The sequence below is a fragment of the Lates calcarifer genome, linkage group LG16_LG22, assembly GCF_001640805.2.
Source record: "Lates calcarifer isolate ASB-BC8 linkage group LG16_LG22, TLL_Latcal_v3, whole genome shotgun sequence".
Taxonomy (NCBI): domain Eukaryota; kingdom Metazoa; phylum Chordata; class Actinopteri; family Centropomidae; genus Lates; species Lates calcarifer.
In genome coordinates this window covers 5,080,246-5,104,185 of record NC_066848.1, presented here as the reverse complement: position 1 = coordinate 5,104,185, position 23,940 = coordinate 5,080,246, and the positions used below count along the sequence as shown (strand labels likewise).

At 39.6% G+C, this 23,940-nt stretch overlaps 2 protein-coding genes across 3 annotated transcripts; both read right to left on the bottom strand.

Annotated features, from left to right (window-relative positions):
- Positions 1-1,286: 1,286 nt before the first annotated feature.
- tmem87b (transmembrane protein 87B) lies at positions 1,287-9,879 on the bottom strand. 2 transcript variants are annotated; one of them, XM_018693034.2, is made up of 19 exons: positions 9,486-9,879; positions 8,429-8,489; positions 8,251-8,342; positions 8,017-8,151; positions 7,850-7,903; positions 7,588-7,765; positions 7,226-7,287; positions 6,545-6,728; positions 6,331-6,430; positions 6,146-6,239; positions 5,417-5,488; positions 4,651-4,759; positions 4,440-4,498; positions 4,250-4,353; positions 4,088-4,161; positions 3,920-3,987; positions 3,683-3,735; positions 3,557-3,587; positions 1,287-3,205 (listed from the first exon to the last, which is right to left on the bottom strand). In XM_018693034.2, exons 1-19 carry the CDS (start codon positions 9,633-9,635, stop codon positions 3,164-3,166), a joined length of 1,722 nt encoding a protein of 573 aa, XP_018548550.1. In that variant the 5' UTR covers positions 9,636-9,879; the 3' UTR covers positions 1,287-3,163. The 2 variants fall into 2 exon arrangements, with proteins under 2 accessions (XP_018548550.1, XP_018548547.1); XM_018693031.2 differs by having other exon boundaries at positions 3,920-3,990; positions 9,486-9,878.
- A 459-nt stretch (positions 9,880-10,338) lies between these two features.
- Positions 10,339-23,909, bottom strand: mertka (c-mer proto-oncogene tyrosine kinase a). Its single transcript, XM_018693030.2, has 19 exons — positions 23,692-23,909; positions 22,476-22,788; positions 22,293-22,393; positions 22,037-22,207; positions 18,424-18,510; positions 18,216-18,331; positions 17,946-18,135; positions 17,069-17,214; positions 15,146-15,281; positions 14,538-14,688; positions 13,815-13,903; positions 13,612-13,707; positions 13,440-13,520; positions 13,245-13,337; positions 13,010-13,128; positions 12,814-12,923; positions 12,529-12,688; positions 11,742-11,878; positions 10,339-11,135 (listed from the first exon to the last, which is right to left on the bottom strand). The coding sequence occupies exons 1-19, from the start codon at positions 23,765-23,767 to the stop codon at positions 10,682-10,684; spliced, it is 2,826 nt and encodes a 941-aa protein (XP_018548546.1). The 5' UTR covers positions 23,768-23,909; the 3' UTR covers positions 10,339-10,681.
- Positions 23,910-23,940: the final 31 nt, after the last annotated feature.

Genomic DNA, 23,940 nt, shown 5'->3' with positions numbered 1-23,940 from the left:
AAATGGGCACAAGTACAGCAAAATTGTGGCAGGAGAGAAAGTCTGGTATTTAGCTGCAGGGCTATAGCATGGATTTGTCCAACCCTTGTAGTTGGACTTTAAAGCTCCTGGTCACACGCCACTTGCAAAAAACACATGCACCTTTTCACAAACAAGGAGAGAACAATCTCCACATCAGAGATTCTTGAAATTCCAGGGGCAGTAAAATGTTGAGCCACAGTATATACAGTAGCCTCCTAAAATGTCTCTTAACTTTGCTTTTTTGAAGTGAAACAGCAGAGCCATTTTATATCTATGGCTCCACATCAAAACAGAAAAGAGGCACGTGTGCTCCTGGTCAGTTAGCCCAGAATGAAAGGCACTGTGGAGGAATTTTGCTCTACTTTTATTATGCAGGAGAGGGGAGAGGTCGTCTGTGGATCATCTTTCATGTGGGATAAATGTTTGGAAGAAGTCCAGAAATATGTGAGAGTTACAGGAAAGCAGAATGAAGGTCCCTTTGCTTTTGTCTCTGACTTTGAAGTGGCCCACAGGCCATAATAATTACATTTTTACATTTAATACAAATATAGTATTTGGTGCAGTGTTATTATCATCTTAGAAATAAGCGTATATAATGATTGCACAAGAAAACAGACAAATTGCTCCGATGTAAAACTGTCAAAGAGGAACCGGACCTCTCCGACCCCCACAGGGTTTGTCTCCAGTGTTTGTATTGTTTTTATTTGTGATTTTGTAATTGTAAAGTTGCAGTTAAAGTATATGGGTGTTTAATGTTTGGTCTTTAAAACCAAATACTACAGCAGAGGCCTACAGCACATTTCAGTCAGTCTTCTTTAATGAAGATGGGTGCAAATTCTGAAACTGATATTATAGCCCCTGGTATTAAGTAATGTCCATTTTAAAGATTACATCAGTTTTGTCTTCGAAAAACAACTTGTAATGTTGACGTGACAAATATGTTGGCTTGTTTGTGGATTCGATGTTGTTTCAGCCCTCTTAGTCACAAGCCTATTAAGGACTAATGGCCTGAGAAAAAATTCAGGGTTTATATTTACAGCAACTGGGCTTCATTCAAACTTTCCTCTCAGTATTTCAGTCTCTGTGTTTCATTATCATTCATCATAATTTTCCACACAATAGCCCATTCACTCAACAGTTTTTTTCTATTTTCTCTTGAATCTGGTATTTGCCAAACAGCTTTAAAATCTGATTTTAACTCCCTAGTAAAATATGTGGTTTTATTGCCAAATTAACACTGAAAGTCATAGATCAGGAAACAAACATTCTTGTGTACTCGATTCATATTTAATCTGAGTGTACATACTTCCTATGTAGGAAGACAGAAGAAAACTGCTGGTATGAAAAGTTCAAGCCCAGTTCTTCATGACACCAATGAAAAAAAAAGAAGAAAAAAGTCAAGTCATATTATCCAGACACCTCTCCACCTCTGGAATTATGAAATAACAGGAATGAGCCACAACCCATCTGTATAAATAATCAAGGTCCACTGCAGGTGTCTGCAGTTTTATATAACAGAAGGACAGCTTGCCATCATAAGCACAATTATTCCATGTTTCCAACCCAGAAAAAAAACAGAAAATAGTGACATAATAAACCCATTCAGATGATCAGCTTGTGCTTGTGCTAACCACGTAACTTATCTAGTGTGTCATAATAAGGGATGGCCTAGACAGACAAGATTACAAGTCCTGCTGTGACATTTACTCAAGACAACAAGCATGAAGACAACAACAGTGTTTCCAACTCCAAAACTACACAGACAAAAACACCAGGCCTGCCATTTTTAAAAATAAACATATTAAGACTTATCTGAAAGACCATGAACATTAGAGTCTGTAAAACCAATACAATGATTTCATCTTCAAAGAAACCAAACATTGTGAAGAAATAACCAAACAGGCAGCAGTTTGCTGCTTGCCTAATACACTGTGAGACTGCTCAGGATCCAAGTTATTAAAGAAATGGAAGCACATGTTGCAAACACTTAGAGTAAACATCGGTGAACACACACCTAACAACTTATAAGTACACTTGGTACACAAATAAATAATGAAATTATTACAACATACATACAGTATATTGCTGTTTTTTTCAGACGACGCAAAACCTGGCCACCTGCACGCACACAGTCATGACACCAAACCCCAATTCTACACTACTGAACCCAGTAACATTTCAATTCAAATTGAACAAATCACTTGTTTGAAGCTTCGTGCCTCACACACACACTCATTCACACACCAATACTGAGGATGCCAGGTAGTTTCAATCTGAGACATGAACACCACTTTCATACATATTGTTCTCAGTTCTGGAACAGAATAGGCCTAACACAAGAACTACATGTAGGCACAGCTTTGATCCTCAAAGTGCATTAGAGCAAATGTTCTATTCAAAGTTTAATTTTCTGAATTTTTTGTCTCAGATTTTGAATGCTGGCAACAAAAAAGTGTTGCACTCAGTCACATGAAAATTACTTAATTTCATAACTTCTGTGAACTTAACAATTATATATTTATAAATAAAGAAAGATCCTGTTTGTAAGTAATCCATACACCCTGAAGTCAAACTCTCTGTTCCTCTTCTCGCTGCAAAAATAGCTGAGATAAATCATTCTTTATATTAATAACTGAGAAAAAAGGCATTTTAATTATTTTCCCCCATCATTAATAAGCATCTTATCTTATTGCAACCAACCAATAATATATAGATACGCTCAAAAACACACTTGCATTTTCATGCATGAGGCCCACTCTTATCAGTTCTCTGATAAAATTAATTCACATCTACATAACAGAAATAAATACAGCACTTATTAAAAAATGAAACATTCTCTTTGGAAGGAAAGGCTCAAAACTGATCATATCAAGGAAACAGTGAACCAGTTGGTCGGTGAAAAGACAGTCTTCCTCTGATAGAGTTTTTTGTTCTTGAGAAGTTGAGGAAATGAGTAGAGGTCCTCCTAAACTGTGACCTGCACCACCCTGCAAAGTAGTAGCCTTTTAGGAGGATACCCTGAAAAACTAAATGGCACTCCACCACCACCCGACTGGAAATCCTGGAGAAAACCCGGCTGCAGAGTCAGGGACAGCTGCTATGTTCTCCCTCCATGTCAGCTGAGGGCTGGAAATGTTTTGCCTCACTCCAGTTTTGACATCTCGTACTTTGTTGTCATGATTTCCTGGGAAATAATACGCAAATATAAACTATGCATTTTATATTTTTTCCCAGGCTATCAAGCTTTAACTTTCATTCTCAGACCAAAATCCCAAAAACCACTGTTATTGCCTGTTACTATTTAGACTGTAGAGGATGCAGTGAAGTTTTCTCTGCTCCCTTAGCTATGCATGTCAAACTTTGTATTCTGATACAGCAGTTCACTGCTCAAAATTATTAATCATAAAGCTGATAAAAGGATATAAAGAATAAAACATTTTTGTATGCATTATTGTATTACAGTGTAGAGCTATCTCTAGTTAACTGTTGTGTGAGAGCACCTGTCTTGAACATTAAAAAGTAACATAATTCCTACCTCATCTGAGTCGAGCAGGACTGGTAGAGCTCTGCAGGGACAAACAGGGCAAAAGAGAGAGACTGTTAAAATCATACATGCCTTGTTAATATATATTAATAAATATAAATGTTATATGATGCTTACACATCAGTAAGAGAGCTAGGAATGTTATCCTCCACCCACTTCAAGTCTTCATCCTGGACAAGTAGAAACAGGATGAAAAAAGTAAATACTGCCATCTGCTGAAATATTGGACACTTGCATTTCTGAATCTTGGATACCTACTCATATCATATATGCTTGATATTTAATATACCACATCAAATTAAGCCAGATTAATACAGAACTATTGCAAACCAAGTGTGTAGTTTTGTTACTTACTGGGTTTGTTTCTGTCGGCTTCACTGTGCCATTCATCTCACTTTTAGTTGCTCTCAACTTAATGCCATCTGCTGTGAATTAAATAAAAATGAGGATAAATATAATAAGACAATCAGACACTTCAAGTGTTTGCAGTGTTCCGGGTAAAAGTCCATGATATCACCGCACCGAGGTTTGCAGAGGCGATGAACTCCTCAATCTCCTCATCATCAGAGTCATCAATGAGAGGTGTGAAAGCATACCTGTGGACATTGAATTTTGTGATTAATAATAAAGTATGTCCAGTTCAGTTTAAGTTGCTGAAGTTAAAAATCCTAATGTACCACTTGCCTTTGGTTGTTTGCAGATGGTCTCCATAAAAACATTATGACAAGTAGAATGATGGAGAACAGGAACCTCCAGAAAGCATCTTCCACCCACAGCTCAATCCAATCCTTTACACAAAAACAGGCCCAATTACCAATACAATTTGACTTAAAATTGTAATTTTTTTATGATGAACATGCCAAATTATACTCACAGACTGGCAATCTGCTAGTCTGAATTTTTTTGCTGTCCAACCCATAAAAATAATGGAAGCTGAGGAAAGAAAGGACGAGGATTGAGAAACAACTCTTCCTTTGTTTTACAGGTTTTATAAGGACGAAAATACAAATAACTGGAAATCATAGAGCTCTGGCACAGAGTGAACTATATTCTGTTCTAATTTCAAGTGTAGTCATACCACTTACCAATCACAGCAAATATTAGTGTGTTCGTAAAGTGCCTGTAGAGAGACAACTTGACAGGGTTTCTCCTCAGCTTCAGAGTCTTGATGGTTTGTGCCAGGCTGACAAAGATGTTAGTGGCAGTCAAGGTAAACATGTGGCAGACATTACAGAGGAACCATATGACCTTACAGCTTCTACATGTCAGTATATACTGTAAATGATTTTTGCATTATTTCTTTACAGTAGCACACTTTTATACAATCCAAATTATTAGGTTCTTTTGGCTAATTCATAGCTGTACCGTGGTATTAAAAAATTCTGTAATAATTTCCCAGTAGTTTCAGGAAACATACTGTATTAAAATTTAAATGACATATATCATGATAGAGCATTTCATCCATATCACTCACTCTAGTGGCACCCATATCTAGATCATCTTTGCTTCTGCCCATTCAGACCAAGATTGTCCATTAATGGCAACATAGCAAAATGTCACTGATTGTGCAAGAAAAAAAACAGTATGGGGAATTTTAAGAGTTTAACAACCAACCAGAAAAAATTTGTTGTTACAAATTTCAGTGGAAGATGTATGACTAATGCAAAGCTGTCTCCTCTGAGATGCAGTACATCTATGGAGACTTGTTCTTAAAGTTTCACTTTTAACTATATAAGGAAGGAATAAGACAGTCGCAGATCAAACTATCCTGGTCTAAATTGGGCTCATGAGAAGGAGCTGAGGAGCAGAGGGAAACCACACAGGGAAAGGTTGTAGGTGCACAAAGGATATCCACCAGCATAGAGAGGAGTCAAGCAGAGCCAGGGGAATGTTGGCTAGCAGGGCCAAGTCAGAGTCTTTCGCCTGGAAGGGAGGACAGAGCAGGACCAGAGGACACAAGGAAAGAGGTAAAAGATGTGGGGGGGGGATCACAGATAGGATGGGAGATTAAAAAAGGCAGCACAGCAGAGGAAGTAAAATACAGAACCATTCACCAAAGTGCAAAGAGGAAAATAACGAATCATCCAAATCAAAAGAGAAGAATACTCAAGACTGCTTGGGCTGAACTGACTAACAAATATGCTACACAAATATACTCTCTATGTTATCACTCATACTGCTGAGAAGTACACACTGGAAGGATATGAACCAGATGGCACAGGAGTCAAACACAGCAAGAACAATTGCTGTAATGAGAGCCGGCCCATTGTCTCGACCCTTGATTTTTGGCCCCCCAGCAAATAAAAAAATAGACAAGTTGTGAAGTTAGTTTTACTTAGAAAGGCACTTCATCAACAAACCACAGAGCTTTAACACTGCTAATTCTAATTCTTTTTTCATTGTGGTGATACAATGAGTCGACGCACTGATTTCAAGTTCATTTTTGTATCATTGAACAATCTCTGGATGTTTACTGTTGGTAAGATTTAAAAAGTAACTTGAATTTTAACTTCTGTTGGGAATCTATTATGTCACGTTTGCATAGACTGATCTCAATTCTTAAAAAATAACAATACTCACCCCAGTAATCCTCAGGACACCTTCAATGCTAGCAAAGGCGAAGTAAAGGATACCGAGCCCCACAACTCTGTGCATTACTGTCCCCAGTCGAGGCCTAAAATCAAAGAGAGAAAAAGTTTGTTGCCTGATTTTCAATAAACAAACTATATCTGTGCAGCTCTGCGAACGGATGTATGCTTACATACTTTACAATGCCATAGCCGAGACTGACGATGATGACGAGCAATCGAGCCAAAGTTCTCTTGAGGGCAGAGACCAGCTCGGCAAAGATCAACAAGCCTGAAGCTAGAGGCAGCAGTAAAAATGGGGAAAGAAATTACGTTTACAATAAATATCTAATAAATAACTATCTCACATGAAACAGGTAAAAATATTTTGTGATGGTCTGTAGATTCTCACAAGCAGAGCCGACAGCATTGGTGTTTTCATATTCGGCGCAGAAGACAGCCTTCTCCACCATCCCGAGGAATATGACCCCTGCTATCCAGAACTGGATCCTCAGCAGATCCTTCCAGTAGCACGCTGCCCAGACAAACCACAGCAGGGCGTACAGGATGTACATTATGCACATCACCATGTAGAACTACAAACACACAGTGAGGGATTAGTCTACAAACACATATGGGAGCAGTTGGTCCTCATTAGCTGAAGACCAAATTCCACAAAAATGGACATTTCATCCAAAAACATCTTTATAGTGCTGACTATTCATTCAGCTTTGGTGAGAATTGCTACGGTCTGGATCTGTCAGCTGTGGCGACAGAGGTCTGGACAGGGTCTGTGTTTTTTCATAAAAACATGACTGAATGTATGTAAGTTTAGGAAACATAACCCTCTTAGTTGACCAGTGCTACAACTGTATTCGCTGCTGTGTTTTAGGTACATTGTCGATTTAAAGCGGCAGACACATCTTTTGACTCTATATTGTTGAGTGTACTGTAATTAACCAGTTAATTCATAACATGCACAAACCCTACACAGTAAAATACAAGAATTTTGAACATATAACATATATTTTACAAATGACTAATTAATTTTGACATAAATCACAAAAATTGACTCCTCACGTCATTTACTTACAATCATGAGAGGCCATTCTGTGATAGAAATGTAGCCATGGCTGCCTTTCATCACCACATTAACTGGAAAAACAAAACCCAGACATTAAACAAATGCGGTATGACAGTGTTTCCCAACACATTAAGAATCTGTTTGTGGTTGTGAAAAGCTTTGTAATCTGACTCTTCAGTGTCAACTGCAAAACAGCTTTGCATGTACGAGCCAGCTTCCAATGGGGGAAGTTATTTGTGCTCATGAATGCACCACATTTCAGTCAATCCATCTCAACTGCATTTCCATAGGGAATAAAATAATACAAAGTGGAAATGTTCTCCTATGCCAGTCACAGAGTGTATTAGTTGCTTGTGGTGTAATAATCTCACCTGTTAAATTCCAGTTGGCATCCTGGTTACTAGACACAATCTTAACAACCAGCAGGTAAGGCCCGTCCTTCCATGTGGTGGCTATGACGTTGTCTTTGATATTTACACTGCTGTTCTTCGTGGTGCTGCTGCTGTCGTACTCCTCAGTAATCCATTTGCTGTCAGTCTCACTTTCATCCTGCAGTATTACCAAGTAATGCAGTGTTTATCACATTTTTAAAATAATTTTAATAAAAACAGATGAGCATTTATGTTTTCTTACTGGCACTTTGTCATCAGGTGGTGGAAGGACTACACGTGGATCTGCCTTGGCTTTCTGAAAAACATAGGTCATTACTGGATGTTACAATAGCAATAACAGATAATAATTAATAGATAATAAACGCCATGATGCCAAGTATACTAGGGAAAGTAATGTAACAAACCTACTTTGAGCATTTTAAACGAGCGCAGATCACTGCTGCACTTCATGGGACTGTGTTTGTGTTCGATAAACTCTCCTGGTGCAAGGGGATTTGGATCCAGGCTTTCCCCACGACTCAGTGGGGTTCTCTCATACATTTCCTACAGACAACAACAGTCAGAATTCAGCATTAGTAAACAATCAAATCTAGACAGATACACTGTCTAATAATTAGTCTAACATTAGGTGTCTGTACTTACTTCAATATTGTTGAATTCATTGTGACAGGGGTAGTACTTTAAATACCAGTGAATAGTGAAGAACATCTCCACAGGACAGCCAAAAGAAACAACTAAAAGATGAAGACACAAGTGATGATAAACACAAGGGACAAAACTTTTTTTGTGACAGGTCATGAGCACATTTTCCATGTCTTACCTTTCAATTCAATGTCAGTGTCTTTATACATGGATTTCTTTAACAGCAGTGGTCTTGAGGTCTGTGGAATAGTAAGTAAAGTTTGTGAGCTGGAGTGCAACCAAGGATTACATTTCTTATCAAACAAGATATAATTAGACCGGTGAACTGCTTAATCATTTAGGTGGGACGGAGGTCCAGTTATTAATCCTGGCCGGGGTTCAAACCCAATCAGACTGGGCCCCCTTCTGTGTTGAAGACGGGAAAAGACATGGGGTCACGTGAAGTGGAAACTATTGTCCATAGGTATGTGTATGTCTGTTAGACTATGAATTCAGTGTCAGACTAATGACCTCTCCAGGTCGCACCTTGCCTCTCAGCACACCTAATACTGCAACTAGATAGAGACACAGATAACAACAGAGGAAAACTGAAACTTCTCAGTTCTTAAATTATTGATAAAGGCTTTCTAGTTCTCCTTGGGCGTAATACATAAACCATGACTTAATACTGACAAACAAGAGAGGGGACACCGTTGTACAGGAGTGAATAATTTGATTGTAGATCAACAAACTTTCAAGATGTGTTTTCATGTATATTACAACAATGATGTGATGCAGTTTGGTGATAAAAAGGACATAAGTAAGCAGATTAAACTGAGCACAGTTTAAACAGGGATGTGGACTCTCAGATGTCGCAGCGTTAGACCTACACATACATTAGGGTAATTAGCAAAAACCCCTTGGACAGCTGTTTAACTTAAGCTGACGCCAGCCAGTTAGCCGACTGCTAACCTTTAAGTGCTCATCAGCTTCGTTTCTCAAGGCTAACTGCTAATTAGCTAGCTTAACAACACCCTCTGCTCTTTCTGTTTGGCACACATTATCAAAATCTGTGAAGGACAGAAAATTGCAGTCATAAGTGGTTAACCTGGCGCCATTAACGCAGGGCAGGCTACACGACTGTCAGCACACTCACAGCTGATACTGAGCTAGCATAACAAGGGTAATGTAGCTACCGTTAGCTATCCGGTGCTATAGTTATCCAGCGGATTAAGCATTTCCAGTAAGATACTCACATTTACAACTGTGATTGTCCACAGTCCTGGCTCTGGAGCTGCAACGACCGCATTTATGGTGCTGAATAAAACTACAAAAAGGACTCCCCATGGACAGAAAACTCCTCTGGTCGGACAGCTCCACGTCCTCATCCTGACTGCAGTAGCCATGTTCCTTGCGAGCTCGGGCACTGCCCTGCAGGAGGCGCCGTGAACGCAACAGCTGGAGGAAGAACCTCAACGTGAACTGTACCTGAGTCACCTGCTGGCACGACAGGCTGTTCAGACAGCTCTCTATTAAGAAGGAACATAGTCTTACTCTGACATGCCTGATAGATCTGTCTCCACTCTGACTGGTTCAGCAGCCTACATTCAAAGTGTGGCTGTACCTTGCAGGCGGAAAGGTGAAATAAAGGCGACACAGATAAGTTCATTTTTTTATCAGCTAGACATTAAACCTGTTAAAGTGACCTTGACTAAAACACAGAATCCCTCCCTGCTACCTTAATTGAGTGCTCATTAAAAATAAAATTGCACAAATGGCATCTTTTCAGCTCTGCATTCTCTATTTAATTTCAATACAGTTTTGAAGTACTGCCAAGTACCGACATATTTCAATTTTATGACAGTTAATATTTGTGCTGGTTTTGACTCCACAGCATATCCAAATCCTATTACTATTTGTTTTTCAGAATTTAAGTAACCAAGTATGGATGCTTAAAAAGCCTATGTGCCCAACAGTAGGCTATTGACATCTACTTAGACTATTATTGTGTTGCAGTTCTTTTGATGAAGTATTTCCTTCCTTTATTACTTTTTCCATAGGTGAATAATTTGCTTCATTCTACCAGTAATTATCATAGTGACCACTGTCTCAAATGAGTCAATAAAGCATTTATTTTTACAATATACAAGATCACTTTATAAATGTTCTGTACATTTCTATATTTACATTGCGACACAGAATTCAACACAGTAAACAATTTCACAGTTCAGTGTATCTTAAGCTTATGGGAACTTGTGCATGAACATATTTGATGTTGTCACACTGATATAATGGCTGTCCATGTAAAGCATAAACTGCTTATATAACAATGCTACAGAAAGTCCACATCAGGAGACGTCAAGGTGCTCCCAGTGCAACAAGGCAAAATGTTTAGTACAGATGAATCAAGTTGGCAGTTTTATTACAGTTTTAATCTGCTGGGTACCGATCGTTACAGCAGGAAAGAAGTGTCACTTGAGCTGTGATCTATGCCTGTCACATCAGCAACCATGTCTCCATTTGCTTGACTTAAAGCATCGCTCGACAAAAGAGGAGTGTCCACCGCAGAAGATCTCAGAGAGGGATCAGAGGAGATCACCACCACATAACGGTCATCGTCATCATCATCCTCATCCTCCAGGCTCCCATGAATGTCCGCAGTAATCACTGCATTTTCCGCCGCCCGATGGCTACAGGAAGGGGAGGAGCTGAACACGGGACGTTCTACAGGAAGTGTTTCTCCATCAGGGTCCTCTTCAGGAAAGCTGGTGTTAATATAGATGATATCGTCCTTGCTGGAAGACTCTGGGAGCTTTTCTGTGAGCTTTTCCAACATTTTCCGCAGCTGGGTAAAGATGGGTCGGTCCAGTGGATCGGCTCTCCAGCAGCTGTACATGATCTCATACCTAAACGGAGGTAAATAAAGGAAATAACTCATTTAATAAATCTTAATGTTTTTTTTTTTAAGAGCCTTGTTTTGTGATGCTGAAAACACAACTGGAGGCCTTCATTTCAGTAAAACCTCAACTTATAAAATCACATGATTTGCAAGTTGCATATTCAGCTTCTATTTTCACTGCAGATAGCCAAAGCTGTCCAGATTTAAAAGATTTTTTTAGATCAATGTTGTTTAGTGGACTAGATTACAGCCAAATATATAATAAGGGGAACTGAAAAAAAGTTCAGTAGTTCAGTGCAAAACAGTTTCTAGGTGCTCATGTTTAGCATGTAGTTTGCTGCAACATATAAGAAAAAAGCAAGGACTACATACCAGGGTTATATAGTGGAACTTAAGCTGCAATACAAGCAAGTGCAAGTGATGGCACTTTAACCACAAACTAAGTGTCTGTGAAAAGAATGTGTTATATATTTAAGACTGTTAATAAAGCAAATTCCAATTTTGTATTTTCACAATCATCCCGATTCCTGCATAAACAAGGTCATCCTCTTCTTTTCTAGTCTATGTTGACTCTGTTGCCTCCAAAACAATCCAGCCCAATTTCAGCACTCACAGCTCATCCAAACAGTCTGCTGGTTGCTTCAGTCTGTGTCCTTCAACAAGGTAGTCGTAAATCTCATGGTTTGGGATGCCAGGATAGGGCGTCATGCCTCGTGTAGCAATCTCCCACATGGTAATGCCAAATGCCCACTGCAAGACACAGAACATTAAATTTAGATGATATCTCACCAGGCGAAAAACTTACAGTGCCAGTTTCTCTGCTAAATACAAATACTACATTCCTTGATAAACCTCATCCTTAAAATGAGCAGACATGAAAAGTACTAAAAAACGTTTCAAAAGAATAATCTACATTTGTATTTGCAGTCCACTACAAAAGTGTGGGAATTGTGAATGTGTTCAGCCTCTTTCAGATTTCATTTCCAGTTTTAATTTTTATGTTACAGAAGTGGAAATAAACACATCAAGTGCATGAATTCTGCTTCATGAAAAATGGATTTTAATTTACAATGTCCTACTTTTAGAGTCCTAAAATTGCAAAAGAAGGTCATAAAAAGTTTTAAAGATACCACATTCCTATAAATTATGTGAAAAGGCAAAACAGAATCTTTACCACACCCTTATGAGGAAGACTGAGTAATTAGTGCTAAGTAAAGTCAGCTGATTGTTCTGTGTAATTCTCGGACAAAAGATTTTGAAATTCATGTATAGTACAACAGAAAGCAATGAGTGAAAGAGAGACTGAAAATGATGGGTCAGTTCTTCTTTCAGTGATGACATTGTTTTACAGTAATAATTGTTACGGGAAAGAAAAAACAAAAGCAGACAGAGATGCTTACCACATCACTTTTTACAGTAAAAACTCTGTCTGCCAGACTCTCTACTGCAATCCACTTTACAGGCATTTTGGCTATTCTGCCCTGTCTGTAATAGTCTCCACTGTAGATCTTCTTCGATAACCCAAAGTCTGCTACACACACAGTCATGTCATCTCGCAGCCTGTAAGACCAACAAGGAACAGACTTATATAAAACAGGAAGAGAAAATTAGATAGTAGAGAGTCCAAGATAACTTTCCTAAGCTAAAATTAATCATTTGAAAAAATATATGTATTTGCCACCTACATGCAGTTGCGAGCCGCCAGGTCACGATGAAGAAAGTTACGCCCACTGAGATATTCCATACCCAATGCAATGTCAACCATGAACTTCAAGAGTGTCTGAGTGGGCAAGAACTATGTACAAAACAAACAAGTATTAGTTAATATTGTTTAGTCTAATAACAATATACATGTATTTCAGTGTTTGGCTAAAATCTTACCATTGGACTCTCTCCGAGTCGTGAGCGCAGCAGAAAACTATGCAGATCTCCATATTTCATGAATGGCAAAATGACCATGGGCTTGGGAAAATGTCCTGAGCCTACTTCCAAGCATACACCTAAAGAGGACAGGTCAGTACACACAAATAACGTAAGGATGTGCAAATGAAAATGGGCCAGGGCACAGAACAGAGTAGTTCTACAATCCTTTAAAGAGACAGTACTTCACTCCTACCGAGCAGGCTGATGACATTAGGGTGGTTGAAATCTTTCATGCAGGCTGCCTCATTCAGGAACTCTTCAATCTCCCTTTGAGAGAAGCTATCCACTGTTTGAAGAAAGACAAAAAAGTTAAATATGTGCAAGTTCTACTTTGTTTTAAATAGTTTATAGATGATTAAAGGATGTATTTTAGTAATGGAGAGCTCACATTTCATTGTCTTCACAGCAACTTTTTCTGACGTTCCATCTGGTTGTCTTAAACGTCCCTCCATCACAGAGCCAAATTCACCTGATGAATGAAACCAAGTCATAATTACTTCATACCCTGCACAGTACGCATGATTGTACGCACACTTCCCGAAATTAAACTGTTCACTCACCCTCTCCGAGAACCTTCCCTATCGAGAGCAAGCTCCTCATGACCATCACGTCTTGAAGTTTGGCTTGGAGTTCGTCACTAACACCAAGGTTCACAACTGCAGACAGGACCCAACCAAGAGTGTTTTTTAAATGTGTGTTTAACAGGATAACATAAATGTTTGTGTGCATATTATTCTCCCCACAGTTACATTAAAGAACATACGTGTGACTCCTATGGCTGATCGATTGTAGGATCTCTGGGGTTTGTACTGTATGACGGGCTGTGGCTTTTCTCCACCTCCAAACACCTGCCTGCAGAGGGAGACAGGGAGAGGGAAAAAACAGGGAATGCTGAACAGTGAGCGGATCCTTTCTCTAAAGTCTTAATTTCTTTGTAATCACACACACACACACACACAGGGTGACATTCAGCAAAAGAGGTGGCTATAGTGAGGCAGCCCTCTGAGTTGTCTCTTTCCTGGAGGGACTCAAACACTGTTTTCCTATCTGAGCTGCAGCCAGTGACACATTCCTATCCATATCCTGAGTGGCAAGACTGAGTCATAGACTTTATAATGATAAATTCCAGAGAATTAACAGGTGGTTGTTATTCGTCTCTCCAGCTGCACAGTTATTATTGGTGATAATGGTGATTGAGAGGAAGCAGAGACAGTTTATTAACAGAATCCAGAAGTGTTAAGTTTTTCAAGTCCTTCCTGCTGCAGGAAGATTACTCAGCCCCCCCAGGTGTCAATGCCAAATCAACAACAACATCAAATCTCTTATGTTTTTAAATCAAAGTAAAGAAGGAACCATTCAAAAGAACTGGTCACAAATACAGTTAGTGGAAGCAACTTTGAAGATAAGACAATCAAACTTGGATCAAGGTTGGTAATTAAATCAACACTGTGTTTGCACAGAAGGTGAAAGATTGAAGTCAGCATACCCAAAGCAAGAGTCAGAGGTCCTGTTGTGTACACAGATACCACCCCAGAGGATAATCAGCAGAAAACAGAAGCCACACACTACACCCAGCACAACGTAGACAGAGTCTGGGACCCCAGTGTCAGGGCTGGGTGACGGGGACACAACTGATTCTGGGACAGAAAGAGGAAATGATAAGTATGATCAAAGTTTAGAAAAACAACATTCAGCTAATAGGATAACCAAAATCCAATACTGAAGAGTACATATCTGAACTATATTACAACAGATAATGGGATATTTCATTGCTTTTTATGTAGGGGTAGCGAGTTAGCATGCTAGCAATGGACACAAAGTACTATTTAATCTGATGGCGGGATGAATGTGTGTGTCCTATACTTGCTGAAATTCAGTCTGGATCAAAGAGGCTGATAGATCGGCCAACACTGCCATTCCTAGAGCCTCACCACTAGTGTGCCTAAAAATACTGTACAAAGTCATAAGTAATGTTGTGTCTATTCATAGGGTAGTATTCAAGTATAGCACAATACATCAGTTGAACTTTGTGAGCTGCAAAGTTAACAGTTCCCAGATGATGAGATGAGGAGATAAATCAATAGAGCAGCTTACTGTCCTCCGGCACAAACAGTGAGACTCGTGGGCTGACCATGCCGCTCCCTGCCTGTGTGCATGCAGCCACCTCCACACTGTAGGTTGTGTTGAATTCCTGCACATGCACAAAGGCCGTGGTGTTGTAACTGTGGACCTGAAATAACATACAACAACAGAGATCATTTAAATGTGGATTGTGTCAAGTGTCATATTTTGATTTCTCTTAAAAATAAATTTTTAAGAGAAATCAAATTGATTGATTTTTATCTTTGTGGAGAGAAAGTTCAACCTGTTGTCTCCCTTTTTTTTCCTCCTTTCCACTTGCACTATGACAAACTGAAAATGTAATCAAAAAGTCCCTTAAGGCCATTTTCATGTAGTCACTTACAGTATGAAACCTTTTTGGAAAATCCCTGTGAAGTATATACTGAGGCTTATCGTATATAATGAAACAACAAAACAGGAAGGAGACAAACTTTCTGGATAAGCTCATGTGCTGCAGTAAGAGGGAGCATGTGACAGACATGGCCCTGTATTTCACAACACCACACGACAGCATCTGGGGTTCCTCTGCTTCACTAATGTGCTGACAGTCTGATGGGGAATGCTGAACCCATGATTAATGGTCTATCAAGTCTGTGGCACCAAACAAAAGGCAATATGTGGTTGTGTGTTGTTACAACCACAAATGCTTGACAAATTTTGGGAATTGACCTCAAATTCAAAAGGAAATGATGGGAAATACAAAAAAATAATAGTAATGGTAATTCTTTTTTAGGAGCAGGTGAGTCTGAGGATTAAACAAGTTGACTTTGTGCACTTTTCCAGTCACTGGCACTTTTACAAAGTCTTTGTGTGTCATGACATCACCAACTGACTGGACAGCACATAACGATATTTGAGTCTATGGTACATATCCCGTTGTATTCATATCCTATTCACTCTGTGATGACTCAGGGCCACATGGTGAATGAAGAAAAACACTGATTACCAGTTTTCACACATCAGCTTCCCTTTACCACGACACAGACAGGAAGGACAGGAAACGCACTATTGTACTAGAGAGCACTAATAAAGTCAACAGAAGCACAACTACGCACAAACATACGCATAATGGCATAATGTACCGGACATTTGATATAAACAGAAGAGTTTGTTATTAAATTAAACCATGCCCTTTACTTAGAGAGTGTATCTAAAAAAAGACACTTCTCATAAACAGCTTTCCTTGTCTTGTTGACTCTTGAGAGGAGTGGAAAAACTTTTGTTCATACATAATAGGGACCCTGACCTCTGGTTCAGTAGGCAGGACAAACAGATGATCACGTATTTCCAAAATATGACTCATTCTTTTCATATTTGTCATGTATTAGTAATCAGAAATGTAAAAAAAAATGCTCTTTAAAATAGAAAACAACACCATGAACATGAGCATGAACAACAGCATAACTACAGTTCATTCTATCTAATATACAATATATAATAGGAAAAGTATATTAATATATCCTGTATATAATTAGTATATATAAATATGACTCCTGTTTCATTTTTTTGTGTGTGTGTGTTTGTGCTATATAAATGTTGGTAGACTAAATAACAGAAACACCTCTCTGTACAATGCAATACAGATTAACAACGTGACAAACTACAGCCTCCAATATGATGATAAAGTTGAATCAGCACCTGTATGAGCCAGTTTTGGTGCTAGATTCAAATTGCCCTTAGATGTGCAAGAGACTCACAGGAAACTATGCACGTGTTTAACCACTAACTAATCACCAAATCACCCAGGACTGAAATTATTGAGTACAACTTAAAACCTGTTTATGTATTTTTTTTATTCTTTCCCCTTTTTCCTAATGTGTTTTTTGTTAATTATCTATTATGGCAGCAACATATATCTATCTATGTATATAATTACCATGTTGCAGACAAACTCACCTTTTTCTCTTGTGTGCCATATCTGACAATTACGTCATAACCACTCAGAATGCCATTTATCTTATCATCTGGCGGAGGCTTCCATCTGATCACCAACCACGACTCGTTTAGCTGTACGGTGACGTTTCGGGGATAAACTGATGGCACTGAGAATGTGACAAGAAATGGGAAACAGGTGGATTGAGACATTATTGAGTTGAACGACTTCATAAAGAATGCCAAACTATAAAACAAAAATAGAAAAGAGAAACTAAAAGTGCCCCTCCATTGAAATCTTTGAATACAGTTTGGAATGTGGTCACATCCTGGCACAGCATATCAAATATTTCAACCAAAATATCCTCTGTGATGGCTTAAGGAAGGAAATTGAAAGCAGTCCCACCCAGCAAGAACTTTGTATTTTCTCAGTGAGACCACACCTATTTCCTATGTGACCTCTCAGGAAAACAACAGAGATTTAGTGGATATGACTTTTTTCTAAAGGAGGCTTGCCATGAGTGGAGCAGGTAGTTGTGCAATCTCTGTAAACTCCCCTTATTATATGCTGCTGCTGCAAGGAGGCTTACATTCCATTTTTCATGGGAAAGTAGCCGGCTAATAGCATAGTGGAACATTCCTGAAATCTAAACAGGATTCTGCAATGATGAGAAAGAGGCAGGAGCACAACATAAAGGTTCCTTTTTAAAAGTAAATACACAATAGTTTTTAAGCCTTCTGAGCTCAAACAGCCAGAAAGATATACATAAACATATGTGCTGGGATGGATTCTATTTGATGTTTTTCCACTTATTCAGCCATGTAATCTGCTGGTGTATCACCAACTGCCAACAATATTCAACCTGCAAATTGTTCCATGGTTCCTTAAGTTCTCACACACCTCCCTCTGTGGTGTTGCCCTGGATCCACATGCTGATAGGAGAGGCTCCCACCTCATTGCTGCAGGAAACACTCATGTTGTAAGACGTCATAGATTGCAGCCCAGGGATTTCACTTTGGAAAGGCGGCACTGTAACGTTGATGAATCTGGTAGTCATCACCTCCCCCTTCCGCCGACTTACCTCTTTAACCTTAGATAGGAAAGGTAGCATGTGAGGATCAATCGGAGGAAATTACATTACAGCACTGTTAGTGCAGATGTGGGGCTTACCCTGATGTGACATTTGGTGAGTGGAGAGAAGCCATCATGACCAGGGCTCCAGCTCAACGTCAACTTATTGGACTGACTTTTCACCACATTAACATTAGACACAGGACTGGGAAGCACTACAAAACACCATAAAAAACTCTTATTAACTCCCTCATATGGAGGAAAATGGGATAGGTTGTCTAACAGCCCGACAGGGACACAGCTTTACCTTTAATGTTGATATTTGCTTCTCTGGAGGTGGCGACACCCTTCTGGTTGTGAGCTTCACAACTGAACTGAGTGTACTTGTCCACACCTGCAATTGACACATCGGAGAAGACAATGTAGCACTTCAGTGTTGTATGAATTCAAAAACAACCAATCCTCAAGGTCATGATAGCGCTAAATATTTTACAAATCAACCTCAACTCAGGTGTTATTTTATTTTCACACTGGGAAAAGTCTGCAAGTCAGGTCAAGTCAGCAAGAAACATTCGCACGAGGCTCTCACTAAACGACTTCTCTGTGTGTCAGAGGTGAACCTGGGGCAAAAGTGCCATGTCAGCCTCAATGGAGAAGTGAGACTGAAATTAATACCAAAAAAAAAAAGATTTAGGGATGACTCACTCTTTTATTATACCTAAAAAGTTCATACAACGGTGCCTCATGCAGTAAGCTGAAATTGAGCCTCTCTAGTGTGATGTACTGTCGCAACAATCCTTTTGCTTGGTCTCTTCCCCTGGACACACAATTCGTCTTTCAACAGCCACAGATCTGCCCAGTTAGAATAGGACTAGGACAGCTGCTAAAGAATGTCCCTTTTGTGCTCTGTTTTCCAGTGTCTCTATCTCGGAAACCTTTCCACAAAGCCAATCACAGACCAGCCTGTGAGAGATGACTGGAACCAACTTGGGATGTTTTGTTTACATTCTGCAGAGTATCACAACCTCTCTAGTTTGCCCTCATCTGCTCGGGTGCACCAGGGTAAAGAGTTTTCCACTTTTCACTCAAACACTGACTTTGGTGTTTGTTTGCTCAAAGATAGAGCCTAACTTAAAATAGGTCTAATTGAATCAGTCATGTAAGTTACATTCACAAAAAAAGAAATATCTAAAATAAATTTTGGATCACATGGATAAAAATCACACAATAAGACTGATGTTTAAGTTCTGAGAGAAATGTCCAAATACATCTGCACATTTCCAAGCTGTGAAAATGTAATTAACACATACCTCATTTCAAACTGCATGGCAAACAGATGGTTGGGGGGGGGGGGGGACTGAGCAGGTTTGACTGTTGTCCCAAATGAAACTTGGCCTTTCTTATATAATTTCACCAAAGAGCAAAGGGACGGGTGGAAAGAAGCCAAGTTACTACCTACTACCCTACAGTGATATTCCCCAAATCTATCATGGTGGAAAAAGTATCACAATGTCCACAAAAAGTACAATCCACTCACAACAGTCTACTTTGTGTTTGTATGTATTCAGCAGTATTTTAGTAAAACAAAGGTGTTTCCAAAATACTGTCTTGACATATGACAACAGAGAAGTGGATTATGATGCAGCAGTGGTTTCAGAAATAAAACCTCCTCCAAACACCTACAAGTATTAATTTAAGGTCAATATTACCACAAGAAACGGGAAATGAATAACAGTCAAGTACGATCATTTCTGCTTTCACTATACTTGGCAAGTAAATAAAAATGAAACACAACAACAACAATGGAGGGAAAAAATAGATGGCTTGGCCTCTAAAATGGAAACATCAGAAAAGATGGAGGGCTTCAGTAAATGCAGAGTAGCGAATGAGTTGGAACAACCAAATGTATAATGTGGAAGTCCTGCAGTGGAGATCCAGCAGCCTGTAATTATCAGGTTTGAGAGTGCTCCAGCTTACTGAGCTGCCTGGGAGTATGTTATTTTTCCATTTTTACATTTGGGCAGCAAATATAGCCCTGCTTCTTTGGGTTATGGCTAGGCCTGTGACTTTTCACTGTGTTCCATCTGGTTCTTTTGTGTTGTCAAAAGGTGCAGTGCCAAATTTGTGTTCATTTTGCCACAATAAACCAAATATTTTGCTGCTGCCCTGACAGATTCAAGGATGAAATGCAGATAAGAAGACTTCCCATAGCCCAAGTTAAACCCAGATGAACTTCTGCATCTATTTAATAAAGAAGTAATGCCCTGATTTCAAGCAATATAAAAATGATAAATGCATGCTTGTCACATTCCTAAAATAAAACCAACAATCATTTACGACTGCACATAACAAAAGGAGTCTAATAATATCATGGAGTCCAGCCATTAAAAAAAATGGGGCCCTAGACTAATGTATGCCTGAGGTGAGTATGCAGAGGAGTGGGTTTACACTGTTTTATTATGCCAATATTTGGTTCTGCACAGAGCTCTGGTAGCCTGCAGCCTGCAGCCAGCCTCTGTGTCCAGCCCCTCCCTCCTGGGTGGTGGGTCGTTCGGTGAATGAGGCCTTTGTCCCCGCAGCCAACCCCCGAACAGTCTCCCTGTGCAGCCCTCCATCTCTAGGCCATGCCCAGGCCCTTGTACATGCTGGACCAAAGTACAGCTCTGAACCTTTAACCCCCTCAGCTTCAGGCTGTATCACCACTCACTGACTACAGCAGGAGTGTTTCGCCTGCGGCGAGCTGAAAGTGAGGGGTTGGAGCATTCGGAACTCAGAGGTTATGCTTCTAATAACAAATGTTTGCTTTCAAGAAGAGGGCAGTTGAGGCCATAAAGGGAAAGCCAACTTTAAAAAAGAAAAAAACATTTTGGGAATAACTCTCATTTTCAAAAATGTATGCTATATAATTTCAAGAAAATTTCTAGTCCTGCCTTTTACATAGAGTGGAGATTTTTTTGGTAAGTATGAATATTTGCTGTCTTTAAGATAAACAGCTGCTGGCTCCAGCTAGATATTTGCTGCACAGATTTGAGAGTTGTATCAATCTTTTCATCTAACTCTCAGCAAGAAAGTGAACAAGTGCATTTCCCAAAATGTCAAACTGCCTTTGTCAGACATACAGCAAGTGTTGTACGTCACTGTTTACTTATTCTCCACATATCACATTATCCTCAGTATACAGCGAGCAGAGCTGTGTTACAAAAAGCAATGACCACGCATGAATGACCGCTGTTAACCATTCAGCACTGGAGCAGGAGGCCTCAGTGACACTGACCATGGTGATAATTCTCATTGCAGGAAGCAGGGTAAAGATGCTGAGACAGCAGAGACGAGGCAGAATAGAAACCACCAACAAAGTGATACAAGCTGAATAAGACCATCTCCAATGCTTTGTCGCCATTATCAAAGAGCCAAAATGTCCCTTTATCTCTGTTGACAGATGTTTCCACATTCAGTTGCTGAGGAAGTCAACCAAAGTGGAACGCAGTCAATTGGTTTAATAAGCTGTAGCACTTTGTCATTTCCAGTGCACTACTTTTACAACACAATTCTACAAGGCTGAGGTTCTTCTAATAAAAAAGGCTCTCCTTACTCCTGTCATTTTCAATGAACCTCCAGATGGATCAGACTTTAAAGGTTTTTCTACCTAGAGGAAATTACTTTTTCAGATCCTCTAACACATTTCAGACTGATAACAAAGCATGAATCTTATCTGAGTGTGACAGACCACAAAGCAAATCATCAGCCTCTTCATGTCTGATTCAAAACTTACGTAGAGTCACATTCTGACCACTCATTGAACAATGTGTAAGGAGAACAGCGAGAAACTTCTTGTTTCTCACGAACTCAAGAGGAACAGGTAACAAGAGGGATGGAGCAGATCTGTTATTAGACAGATGTGTGTGTTGTTGGCATCTCACCTGGCACAGAGTAGCTGCTGGGAGATTTATGATAGTCACTATCAGGTAATCCATCACGTAGCCAGCGGATTTGAACGGGGTCTGGAGGTCCTACTGCCTCACATGACAGTGTGAAAGGTGTGTCTCTTGTTATGTTCCTGTCCTCAGGTTGATGGATAAATGTTGGTAGACCTATAGGCAGATCAAAGAACTGTGAAAGTATCAGGAAAAACGAGGAAGAGGAAGCTCCCAAAGCTAGTATCACATTAAAACTCACCATCCACCTCCACGATGATTGGCTGAGACTCTACCACCGTGGTGCTGATGGTCAGTCTGCAGCGATAATCTCCTGCATCCACTCTCTGCACAGGGTTAATACTGCAATACAGTACAGTGCATGAGGATACATCCATCCGGGTATTCAGCCTGTCATACATACTTGCATATGTTTTTTACATACCTGACAGCAGAGAGGAGAGTCGTGACCCCATCTGTGTCAGTTTGGAGATCATTGATCAAAACCTGACCGTTTGGTGCCAGGTCCAGTCCATTCTTCACCCAGGTGATGGTGGGCTCTACCCTGGCATCAGGGATGTCGATTGAGCAGTTGAACTTAGCCTCATGGCCCTCTGATAGCTGGATGGAGCCTATGGTGGGCTTGAAATGTAGCTCTTTGAGCTGATCCTGGCTCAGATAAACCCTTGAGACACGGTCCGGTATCACAGGCCCTGAAGTCCTGGTTGGTCGGTGAAACTGTCTCCTAGAATGCTGGGCTGTTTATAGAGGAAGACTTTAGATTATGTTACACTGACCATGGCAGGCTGAATGAACGATATGATAAACATATAGTGACTAATAAAACCAAATATCAAGTAAAAACTTCACATCTAAAGTGAAAAGACATATAGTCACATCTAAGTTAATATCAGTCAAAGATTATAAATTTGTGACAATAAGGTCCAGAGGTAAAAATAATGATAATTTGAATTAATCAGTTAATCAATTAGTCATACAAAAAATCTGAAAATAGTGAAATGGCCATCTAATTTCATTTGTTTTGGTTTTTTACTATTCACTTATTTTATTGTACAAATCAAAGAAAAGCAGCAAACTCTCACATTTGAGAACCTAACATTAGTTTGTAGTTTGGGACTTATGTTCTGTGATTGATTAATCTTAAATTAACTGTATGTTTCACCACTTATCGGTTTGTTTTAAAAAACGAGCACTCAGATTTAACTTTACAAAATTAAAATCCTTTTCTAAGCAGGCTTGAATGATTAAAATTAGGCCACAAAATTAAAGGCACACAGTCTCTCCACTGAATGTTTTCAAACGCAGTTCAGCATTTGTGGTGCGTTTGTTTTTGCTGCCACTGTTCCTGTCGTCAGCCGAGTAAACCACATGTTATTGCTATCATTAAAAAGAAGTTAACGAAATTCACGTTTTCACGATTCACGTTTAGCGCTATGAAACAAATTGAGGACTTACTTTTTTTAGGGATATCTGAAGGACTCTCTGTAATAAATCCTTTAGCAGCCCTCACCAGCGGCGGATATATGAAGGTATTTAAACTGGTATTTAAATCTATTCCAGCTGCAGACTCTCAGATAGATCGAGTTTTTTCGAAGGTAGGAGAGAGACGAGAAAATACGCTCAAAAAACAAACAACTCACCGCTGCCCGGACTCCCCACAAGAATGCCTATAAAGAGAAAAACTCCAAACCAGCCTGGAGTTGACTTCTTTGCCATGACCGGTCTGAGCTCTCCTCACTGCTGCTTCGTGTCCTGCAACAGTTCTGAAAACGTCCACGTTTTTAACTCTACGAGAACTGTGATTCAACTCCGACAACAATCAGCATCACCCGGTAGAGTAGCTTCCGCGCGGCTTGTGTGAAGAGTTGCTGACCCCCGGTCACATTTAG

Excerpts from the sequence above, each read along its gene's own strand:
- tmem87b (XM_018693031.2), bottom strand. The coding sequence starts at position 9,635 with ATGGCTACTGCAGTCAGGATGAGGACGTGGAGCTGTCCGACCAGAGGA. Across the intron at positions 7,904-8,016 it reads GCTCGTTTAAAATGCTCAAA|AAAGCCAAGGCAGATCCACG; the intron begins GTAGGTTTGTTA and ends TATGTTTTTCAG. Across the intron at positions 3,991-4,087 it reads CATCGCCTCTGCAAACCTCG|CAGATGGCATTAAGTTGAGA; the intron begins GTGCGGTGATAT and ends TTTAATTCACAG.
- mertka (XM_018693030.2), bottom strand. The coding sequence starts at position 23,767 with ATGGCAAAGAAGTCAACTCCAGGCTGGTTTGGAGTTTTTCTCTTTATA. Across the intron at positions 13,129-13,244 it reads TAATGTCATCAGCCTGCTCG|GTGTATGCTTGGAAGTAGGC; the intron begins GTAGGAGTGAAG and ends TGTCCTCTTTAG. Across the intron at positions 11,879-12,528 it reads TTACTGTAAAAAGTGATGTG|TGGGCATTTGGCATTACCAT; the intron begins GTAAGCATCTCT and ends TGTGTCTTGCAG.